Source organism: Cyprinodon variegatus, unplaced genomic scaffold (assembly GCF_000732505.1).
Source record: "Cyprinodon variegatus isolate N-32 unplaced genomic scaffold, C_variegatus-1.0 Scaffold892, whole genome shotgun sequence".
Lineage (NCBI taxonomy): Eukaryota > Metazoa > Chordata > Actinopteri > Cyprinodontiformes > Cyprinodontidae > Cyprinodon > Cyprinodon variegatus.
The window spans coordinates 42096-53445 of NW_015151345.1; the positions used below are offsets into that span (position 1 = coordinate 42096).

At 42.3% G+C, this 11350-nt stretch overlaps 1 protein-coding gene across 1 annotated transcript in view; it reads right to left on the reverse strand.

Annotated features, from left to right (window-relative positions):
• LOC107099637 (docking protein 4-like) overlaps positions 1-11350 on the reverse strand; it is a 47186-nt gene that overhangs the window by 22158 nt on the left and 13678 nt on the right. Inside the window, exons 3-5 of the mRNA XM_015397850.1 lie at positions 6953-7060; positions 272-386; positions 67-186 (exon numbers count right to left, since the gene is read on the reverse strand). Of these exons, the coding sequence (XP_015253336.1) occupies positions 67-186; positions 272-386; positions 6953-7060 (343 nt within the window). The remainder of the gene's footprint in view (positions 1-66; positions 187-271; positions 387-6952; positions 7061-11350) is intronic.

The window sequence follows — 11350 nt, forward strand, 5'->3', positions numbered from 1 at the left end:
ATAGAAATAAACTGAATTGAATTGAATAGTTGCCTCTTTCCCTCTCTGAGTGTGTGTGTAAAGTACCTGTGTGTTCACACTGCACTCCAGCAGCCAGGAGGTCAGGTTCTCCCATGCTGATGTCATTCAGCCTCAAACCAAGGCACTCTATTGAGAGCATCTTGAACCAGTCTTCTGCCTCCAGCTCTAAGAAACATAACACATCTAGATCATTCCATTTTACTGTCCAAATCCCATACATGGAAAAGCTCCTGCAGCTGGTCAATCCTACCTGATTCACAGGTGAAGGTGCGTGAAGTGTCATCAGTGAACACAATGGCTACCGCCTGTCGCTTTGTATCCCGAGGTAACCTGGTGACGTTCTTGACGTTACTGATTTCTGTTACCTATATAAAAAGTATAGGAAGATGAAGAGGATTAAGAAGCACATTTCGAGATGCAGTAAATAGCTAAAAACACAATGTTTACCTAAGACATCCTGTTCTAACCTCAGACTGCCGTAGAACAACATGGTAAATGATAAATAGCATGTACTTATATAGCGCCTTTATTCAATTCAGGTAACTTGACCAAAGCGCTTTACACTACATTCATTCACCCATTCACACACACACTGATGGTGGCAAGCTATATTGTATCCACAGCTGCCCTGGGGCTCACTGACAGAAGCGGGGCTGCCGTACACTGGCGCCACCGGGCCCTCTGACCACCATCAGTAGGCAATGCAGGTAAAGTGACTTGCCCAAGGACACAACGACACTGAAAGTCAGAGTCAGGGCTTGAACCGTCAATCCTTCGATTTCAGGGCAAACTTCTACATCCAACGCCACTGTCGCCCTATCATCGCCTAACATCAACATGTAAGACATTAAAGTGAGTTTTTTCAAGAGTTTCTAGAGTCTCAAAATGTCTCCTGCCTTTCATTCTTCTCTCCCTTCCCTCCTGTGCATTTAGGCAAATAGATTTTCTACTTTTCATTGTTTCTGCTCCATGTTCTGTGCTCACTGTTTCACAAAATACCTTGTAAAATTGTTTTCTCATTTTTCATAATTTAAACTCTCCAGATCCTCAAGATATGCTGCGGTCATTGGTATATTTTCATTATTATACCTTTATTTTTACAGGCAGGTCAATGAGAACAAGTTCTTATTTACAATGGCAGCCTGACAAGTGGAGTAACCACTGAGGAATGGGAAGTAGGGCTAAAATAAACACAACTCATTAGTAATACCTACATAAAATACAATTTAAAACACAACAGACAACCCAAAATGACTGTAGAGAATCAGCTGCAAGTGTCTGTGAACAAGGATGATATATTTTTTTTTGAAGGCTGAAATTGAAATGAGTCTATCCAGTTTAAGAATATGTTTGCAGAGTGTTCCAGTCATGAGTGGCAGCATATTGAAAAGAAGCAAGACCAAAGGCAGTGTTGGTTTTGGGAATAAGTAATTGTAGATGAAGTGAGGAGGGGGTGTTGGAAGGGACAGGCTTTGACTGCAGCAGGTGATCTAAATAGGGTGGTGAGCAGCCGAGAAGATGAACCAGTGAATTTTGCGTCGATTGTGAAGGGAGGGCTGTGGTGTAATTCTGCAACTAGTGATGTCCCATTTCTCAGGGAGAAAATCTTCACTTGCACTTCCTTCATTGAGTATACTTTATTGTGGAGGGAACTCACTAGAGTCTTCTCAGAGCCAAGTGAGAGGAATGGGACTGGGCCTTATATTAGCCAGACACAAAGCAACACTAGAGGCAGCCAAATGATTGGCTCTGCCCCTAGTGGCAGAGCTGAAGACATGTGATGCTTCAGACATTGGTTTTTAGGATAAATCTGGTCGGTAATAGTCTGGAGTTAGTCCAGAAAAGGTTGTTGAAAATTCTGCTGTTTGGTCGGTCTGATTTAGTTCCACTTTAGTCTAAGAATAGACGTTAAAAAGATGTTACAAACCCAGTTTGTAACATCTTTTTAACAATCTGAAAGTTACGCCTTTTCACCTTTCCCTTTTCAACCTAATGCTGTCTTTACAATGTCTCTTTAACCAATTTTTGCTCACTGGGATGTTTCTTAAGACCTGAACACATCTGACATGGTTTATGTCAGATCCAACAGAAAATTAGGTCATATGAGGTTTTGGCACTCAGAGCCCATTAAAATGCATTGGGCCCCTCAGAGTGCGCACATTTCTCTACAGCTGTGCTTGCATAGAACCGGCACAAGTAGACACCTGCTCTATTTTGGTTGGACTGCCATCTTCGAGAGAGCTTTGAACAGAGTGGACCGTGTTCCGTGCCTGTGGCTGCAAGGTTGTTGGTGCATGTCGCGCTGGCAACCCCTTTAAACACGCTGGGGGACACCAGCGGTGAGGGAAGCTGTCAAGTTGAAGAAGGAGTCCTATCAGGCTTTATTAACCTGTGGGACTCCAGAAGAAGCTGACAATTATCGAAAGTCAAAGCGGCAGGTGTCTCGACTGGTCGCTGAGCCAAAAACTCAGGCATGGTAAGAGTTTGTAGAGGCCATGTAGAAAGACTTCCGTATAGCTTCAAAGCAATTTTGGTCCACAATCCGGCGTCTCAGGAGGGGGAAGGAATGCAGTACCAGCACTATTTATAGTCGGGGTGGTGTGCTACTGGCCTTCGACTTGGGATGTCATATGTCAGTGGGCGGAGTACTTCGAAGACCCCCTTAATTCCACCAACATGTCTTCCATTGAGGAAGCAGAGCCAGGGGGCTCCGGTATATATGTGTTTTGTAGATCTGGAGAAGGCATTCGACCGTGTCCCTCGGGGGGTCCTGTGGGGGGTACTCTGGGAGTATGGAATACCAGGCCTGCTAATAAGGGCTGTTAGGTCTGTGTATGACTGGAGTCAGAGCCTGGTCCGCATTGCCGGAAGTAAGTCGACTCGTTTCCGGTGAGGGTTGGACTCCCCCAAGGTTGCCCTTTGTCACAGATTCTGTTCATAACTTTTATGGACAGAATTTCTAGACGCAGTAAAGGTGCTGAGGGGATCTGTTTTGGTGGCATTAGGATTGCATCTCTGTTATGCGCAGATGATGTGGTTCTATTGGCTTCATCAGGGTGTGGTGTACAGCTCTGACTTGAGGGGTTTGTAGCCAAGTGTTAAGTGGTCAGGTTGAGGATCAGTGGTCTAGAGCCGGAAAAGGGTAGAGTGGCTTCTCCGGGTTGGGGAGGATTTACTGCCCCTAGTGGAGGAGTTTAAGCATCTTGGGGTCTAGTTCATGAATGAGGGGAAGATGGAGCGGGAGATCGATAGGCGCATTGGTGCAGCGTCTGGTGTGAAGCGGGAGCTGTACCGGTCTGTTGTGGTGAAGAGAGAGCTGAGCAAAAAAGCAAAGCTCTCGATTTACCAGTTGATCTACATAACTACCCTCATCTATGGTCATGAGCTTTGGGTCTTGACCGAAAGAACGAGGTCCCGGATCCAAGCGGCTGAAATTAGTTTTCTTCTCTCTGTCTGGGTTCTCCCTTAGATATAGGGTGAGAAGCTCAGTCATCCGGGGAGGACTCAGAGTAGAGCCGCTCAGTGGTGTAGTCTACATTATTGTAGTGGGTATACTGTGCTTAGAAATAAGCACGCCAGTAAGTGCAATGTAATTGAGCTTTTTTTTTTAAGCATATTTAGCATTGCTTAATTTGTCTGTTGCTGCTTACATTTGAATCAATGAACAACAAACTGTACTACAGTTGGCTTTGTATTGAAAAGATGTAGAATCTATAAAACAGTACAACAAAACATGCTTAAGTATCAAGTACTACATGTAAGTACAGAAGTACTATGCAGGTTAAAACTGTGTCTATAAAATGTTCCAGACTTGTTTGTTCTTAGGCTCCTTATATTTCACTTGTCTTCTTGTTTCTGTTGCAGAGCACTGGTTTCTTAACCATGTTGTCACATACTTCCTAGGTTCAAGAAGATTAACAGGAGGCCCATTTATACTGATTATCATGAGATGACTTATATTTGACAACAACAGAGAAGATCTTTTATCCGTACAGATATTGTTCATTAAGCTGAACCCTCTTTCACACTCAGCTGTGCTACATGGAATGGTTTGCATGCAAGTGATCAGTGCTTTAAGGTTTTCAGGCTCCCTGCTCTATCCTTTCTTTGCCCTGCAGCTATATTTGCTGTGATCAGTGGGAATAAAGTAGTTTTAATGTTTTTAAGTGGAAAAATCCACCTTAAAACTTCATCAGTGCAGTCAGTTCATCCAGATTACCATCCTGCCTTGCAGTATTATTTCTGTTGGAGCCGCTCAGACCCCCCCATACCGGCGGTGCACTGTCAGTAGGAATCCCATTCAACAGCAGCCTCTGGCCCACACACATGAAATTCACACTGGTAGCTCAGTACATACGTGTAAGCATGTAGAAATTGTTACATCTGCTACAACTGTATATTTCTGTAAAAAAGAAGGGGATGCAATTTTTGGGAAGGACCTGCCATTAAGGTAATTAAGATTTACATCTTACATCCGACCTAAATGTAAACTTATACCTTACATCTCCATTTCACCTTTTTGGATTAGGAAAATAAAACCAGTTGCAAACACAGTAATGTAATTCTTTTGTGCTATTTACTTTATTCTTAGTGTAGTATATATAAAAACACGGGGGATGCATTTTGTGGCAGGTGCTTGCCAAAAATTGCATCCCCTGCTTTTTTACAGAAATATGCAGTTGTATCAGATGTAACAATTACTACATGCTTCCACATGTGTACTGAGCTACCAGTGTGAATTTCATGTGTGTGAGACAATTCTTAGGATTAGTAAAATAAAACCAGTTGCAAACACAGTAATGTAATTCTTTTGTGCTATTTACTTTATTCTTAGTGTAGTATATATAAAAACAAGGGGGATGCATTTTGTGGCAGGTCCTTGCCAAAAATTGCAACCCTTGTTATCTCAGAGGAGTTGACACTTGTATGACTGTATTCCTGTACATCCATCAGTAGTTAAAGGACAAGAATCAGCAAATGCTAATTCTGCCTGTAAAACAACCAAAGCGCAATTGTAGCTGTATGCTCTGAAGCCCCATTTGGAGCTTTTAAACAGGCTTTTAAAAAAACGTTGATAATTTGCTGCTGTAATATTATAGATTTTTAGAATAAAAACCTAGCAAATGTGCCTAATCAAAAAAAAAAAAAACAGAAATACATTACAAGCCATATCACACTGGTCTGTGAACTCTGTGCTGTGTTGATGTGCATTTGATTTTACCCTTAAGAGAAAGCTTTGTAATTTTAAAAGTCACGTCGGCTACCACGATTTATTGTTGTGTGTAAATAACAAGAGACCACAACAAGTAAATCAGCCGTACCTTGGTCAAAATCTTTGGAATTATTGTTATTTTAAAAAATCCGTCATTTTGTAAATGAATATGCCAAATAACCACATTTATTTTCCACGAGAGGTATATTTAAAAGTTTTTATATCATTAATATAAGAACCCAAGCTCCATGCATATCTTGGCAGGTGTGCATTTTTGGGCATAACACCTGTTGCCTCCTCGGGGTTCACTGCGGCGGCTGGAAGCGGTTTTCATGAACGTAATCCAAACTGCAGGCACCAGGATAATAAAAGCAAACACGCTTTGTCGGCAGGTTTCAGCATTTTCAGTTAATTTAGGCGTTAATAAACTGTTTCAGATGAGTGATCATAGCGCTCTGTGTCACCAGCGATGTGTTTGTCTCCCTACCAGCTCCCAGATCAGCGTCTCTGATTGGTTGATGCAGCCCGTCGAGCAGCAAATGTTCAATTTTTCCATCTCAAGCAGCAGCGCGTTTGCGGCGTGTCGCGCACGTTAGCTGCTCAAAAGCGCTGCGGGACCTTTTGTTGCGCCTTGACGCTCATCAACCATTGACTTTGCATGTAAACTCGCTGCGCCTGCTGCGTTGGGCACTTTTAAGTGGTTATACGGAAATTCACAAGCTTTTATAGTGAGTATACGGCGTATACCCGCGTATCACAAAGACTACACCACTGGAGCCGCTGCTCCTCCACATTCAGAGGAAACAGTTGAGGTGGCTTAGGCATCTAATTATGATCCATCCTGGACGTCTCCCTGGTGAGGTGTTCCAGGCACGTCCCAGCAGGAGGAGGCCAAGGGGGAGACCAAGGACACACTGGAGGGACTAGGTTTCTCGGCTGGCCTGAGAACGCCTTGGGATTCCCCCGGAGGAGCTGGACCAAGTGGCTGGGGAGAGGGATGTGTGGGCCTCCCTACTGAAGGTGCTACCTCTGCGACCCGACCCCGAATAAGAGGAAGAAGATGGATGGATGGTTATGTTGGACCAAAAACAATGGGTTTCTCTCACTGTTGTGTTTTTCATGAATTTCTTATACTTTTATTTTTCTTAATATATTCAGGCAAGTTGGAGTTTCTTGTTATTCCAATGACATTAATTTTTGCCATCAAAATATGAATTTTTTTTTTAATGTTACAAAGGTAATAAGGGTTGTCCTATATTCCTATAATGCTATTGACTTGAAATCTGGATTTTCAAAGTATTTCACTGAGTGACCTATGGAGGGTTAATTTGAGCAGGTAAATAAGATCATCTGTCAATGTCAATGTTATTTTAAATGTAAATTATCTTCTTCCATTGGCAAAGTATCTAATTTACCTCCTCAATTTAAGAAAAAATGCACTTATTTTATTTATTTATATAGATATATATAGAGTTATTTATATAGTTTTTTTTTTACAGTGCAGCTGCTCTGTTTTGTTCACCAGACAGAGAATGACCAGCAGGTGGAGGGATGGGAGCTAAGTGAGGGCAGGAAAACATGTTCGACTTTCTTCAGAAGACCTACTTTGATGTGAAGGCTGGCTGCCTTCTTTTGTCCCTGTGTGTGGTGTGAACATGTCATTCCTTTGCTCCGTCACAGAGAGCAATAGACCTGTCCTTCACCAGAACACACACTCACCTTAGGACATCCTCTGATGTAGGCAGCCTTCTCATCGGGATATTTTTCCAGACGGCGGGGTCCTTTGCTCGATGACTTCTTAAACACCAGCCAGCAACGGCGATAGATCTGTAAAACGAAAAGACACAAAGAAAAATCTAAAAATGACCAGCTCTTTTAATTAGGTCTTTATGAAGGATGTGTTGGTGTCTAAAAATGTAAAAAGATCAAAAATAAAGGGACAATAAAGTGAAGGTGCTTTAAAATGAAAATCGAAGCAGCATATATATCCTGTTGTGTTCAGATACAATAAGGCAACTGTGTTCTAATCTTACATTTTGGACCTTTTGTTCAGTTTAAGTTTTCTTTTTGGGGGTTCTCAAGTTAGTTTTGTTTTGTTCTGTGTTCTCTAGACTTAGATCAATTTTGTATTCCTAATTTTGTTCTTCCTGGTTATCTCTTTTTTCAACATTGTTGGTATTATTTATTCCTTGGTCTAGTTATAGTTATTCTTTCTCTTATCTTTAGGTTAGGTTTTCCATGGCTTCAGTTATCTCCAGTTCATTTTCTTATCATCCAGTTTTTCCGTTGCTCATTCCTTATTTTGTAGTCATTAGATTTATTCTCCCTTTGCTTTATTTAATGCCTCTGTCACACCTTCATGATTTAAACCAGCGTATGCCTGACGTATGAAAAATCTGGCAAACTTTGGATATGTTATGGGTACGCTGCAGTACGCTGAAACACGCTGAACCACGTGGACATACGCACAGCGTCTGCCATAAATGGGTCATCAATTCCAGGTCAGTTATCTGATGGTTGACATGCGTTCAGTGTCAGTTGCTCATCAGTCGTAGCGTCTAGCTTATTCTAAATCTCTGAGTAACTCTGTGCATAACTTCTGCGTAACTTATCCAGAACTTCTCTCCAACGCATATCAACGTATCTGACGTGTTCCAGACGAGCGCTGAATGTGTTTCTAACTTCCAGCTACTGTATAATGGCGTATCCGTGCTCATTGGTCAGAGCGTTGGCCAATAGGCACATAAATAGTTTGAAAAACAACGGGTTGATCTCATCAACAATCTTCCGATGTCTCATTCATCGGGGCCAGACTAAATAAAACCTTTCATCTCCCATTTAGTCTGGTTTACCAGGTTAGTAAACAGCAGCTAGATTAAAACCTTGATCAAAGAAATCTTTTTCTGCAGGCTGGGCGCTTCCAGGCGCATCGCTGCCCCCCCTTCAGGACACTGGCTTGTGCATCATTTCATGGGCATTATGCTGCCCTGCCTTATGCAGAAGTTAGGCTGTCATTGGACAGAAGTTCTGGACTCATTATGAATACTCTATGTTTAGGCCCAAAATAGAAAAATCCATAGAAATTTCAGTGTATGCCAGCGTTTTAGGAGATTCTGGGACGTCAGGCAGACGCTGGCTTAATCGACAAGGTGTGACAGGACCATAGGTTCCCATAGGGGGTCACATTCCCCCTTTTCATAAGACAGACTAATGCTACGTTCACAATTCATGCAATTTCAGCAGCAAATAAGCGTCTGGTACATTACTGATGCTTTTCCACATTAAGGTCAGACTTCCAGTAAAGTGAGTCAAGATGCTGATGCTTCTGCTGCTCCTGTGTTCAATGGCAGAGAGCAGCTTTGCTGTATTTGCTGTGATCAGTGGATAAAAAGTAGTTTGAATCTATGTTGAAGTGAGAAAGTCCTCCTGAAAACATGGTCTGTGCAGTCAGTTCATCCAGATTACCATCCTGCCTTCAAAGATTATTTCTCTGTGGGAGCCGCTCAGACCCCCACATACCGGCGGTGCGCTGTCACTGGGAATCCCCAGCAGCAGCTGCCTCAGGCCCGCTCGCCTCCTGGGGGTTTTCCTCTACTGATGGTGGCGGCTGGAGATAAATGTTAGCATTTTTCATGTACATAATCCAAACTGCAGACACCAGGATAATAAAGACGGAAATTTTTTGCCAGAAGGTTTCTACATTTTCTATTTCAACTGTTTCAGATGAGTGATCATAGCGCTCTGCATCAGCAGCGCTGTGTCTGTCTCCCTGCCAGCTCCCAGATCAGCTTCTCCAGAAGCTAAAGCTAAATTTTTCCAACTCCAGCAGCTGCTGCTAGTGAAGCGCGTCACGCCTCTCAGATGCTCCGAAGCTCATGAGGCGCTGCTTCAGCTGCTCTAGACGCGCTGCAGGACCTTATCCTTCACCTTGATGCGCGTCAACCATTGACCATGCATGGAAACCTGCTTCTTCTGCTGCTGAAAACATGCTGTGTGAACGTAGCGAAACAGTACAAATGGTACCCTCTCCTGTTCTGTGTGTATTTAATAACGTCTGCTTTATAAATTTGAAAAACGTTATTTTATCAATGATTTATTGGTTCACACTTGAATTGCCTGTTTTCTTAGCTGTAGCTGTTATTAACATCAGTACTGACTTAAAATTAACTGTGAGTAATTAATCTACATAATGTGTTTAATTTTGTGAAATCAGTTCATGAAATAATACATCATTTACTAAGATGACACAAAAATGTGTCATCTTAGTAAATGTTAGGTGTGCTCAGAAAGTTTGGCTGATTTTTAAATGTATGTTTTATTAAAACTGTTTTATGGGTCGTCCTAGAAATCCTCACCATAAAAGCAGGTTCCACCTGCCAGAGGAAAGACACAGAACATGACTGATTTACATAGTGATTCCAAAAAAGTTAAAAAACAAACGCCGGATTTTGTTTCCAAATTTGAAGACGTTTCTCTTCCACCCAGGAAGCTTTTTCAATTCAAAATGTCAGAAATAGCATTGAGTTCCAGGTTTTATACAGCAGCTCAACAAAGCCTTGTTTTTGTTTATAAAACATGCAAATAGAAACGGATAAACGGGTCCACCCCTTTGGAATGGGGGTCGTCTGTAATGATCTCAGAATGCTGGACCCAGAATTCGAGGTGAGACAGGCAGTGGGAAAGTTCAAAGCGTTTATTAATACAAACAGGAGCGCAGGGCTGCTGGTCTGCTGCGGGGCGGATCTCTGCAGAGATAGGAGATACAGGTCAGTGACTGCATGAGGAGCTGAATACGACTTGAAGCAAAGTCACTGACCTGATTCAAAGTTCTGTCTGTTCATGGAGAACACAGCTGAATCCAGAGGGGGGGTTAGACCGCAGTTGCGGCGGGCGTCGCCCCCCCAGGCGCCAGCCGAAGCCAAACAGCAACCGAGTCCAAATGGGAAATCCACAGCCGGAGTCAGAAGACAGGTCCAGGTTCAGCAGCCGGTAGAATCCAGGAAACAGATCAGACAAACAGAGCAGACAGGGGCAAGGCAAAACTCGGGATCCACAGGGCAGAAACTGGTCCCAATCAGGAAAACGACTTCAGAAGGCTAGAGTTAGTCTCACCAAAACGCTCGGATAACCTGGCGCTGATGGGAGGCAAACACACAACATAAAGAGCAAGGAACCAGGTGGAAATGATCGGTGTTAATCAGCCGCAGAACCAATTAGACAGCTGAGCAAGGAGCAAAGGAAAAAAAACAAACCATCAGCGCCAAGATCATGACATGGTTTGGCTTCTTTGTTAGCCTGTAATACTCGAAACCTGTCTATGTCCCTGAAAATAGGGGTTTCAGAGACATAGACAGGCCAACAATTCTCTTTAATGACCCCCTTTCAGAGACAAAGACAGGTTTCGGGCTTGGCTCAACCAGGCTAACAAAGAGACAAAACAACCCCCTTTTTAAAGGGGTGGACCTTGTCATCAGATTCATTTCGCATGTTTTCTAAGCCAAAACAAGGATTTGTTTTTGGTCCACACTATAAAGTATCAAACTCAACACTGTTTCTGACATTTTTATTTGAAAAAGCTTCCTGGATGGGCAGAGAAACGTCTTCAAACAAAGTCCAGTGGACTGTTTTTTTTTTTTTTACTTTCTTGACTATGACCTGGACTATGACCTGAGAATCTTCACCAGCAGGTTTCCATAGTGATGCAGAAACCCGCTGATACACAGGCAGGTTAGTAATGAATCTGTTCCCACTCAGAAAGTCAGACAGTTTAGTTAATAGAAAAAAAATATTTTCACAGCATTGTCTCTCTTCACTCTAGTGAAGAAAAACATGCATTTGCACAAATAGTGTTTTGACAGGCTCTGTGTTTACACCTTAGCAGGTATTATTAGTGTTTAATAGACTCACACATCATTAATATTAATCCTAACAATAGTGCGTTTAAATTAATTTAATACTTCATTAAAAAAAAAACCCTTGCTTATGTATTTTAAATAAGTATTATTACAAATTAGGCTACTTTTTTCATGGTGAGGTTGACATTTGCATGGAATTAACACAGCAGTAACATATACTTCTCAAGTATATAATCCGTGAATTTTTGTTTCTGCTATTATG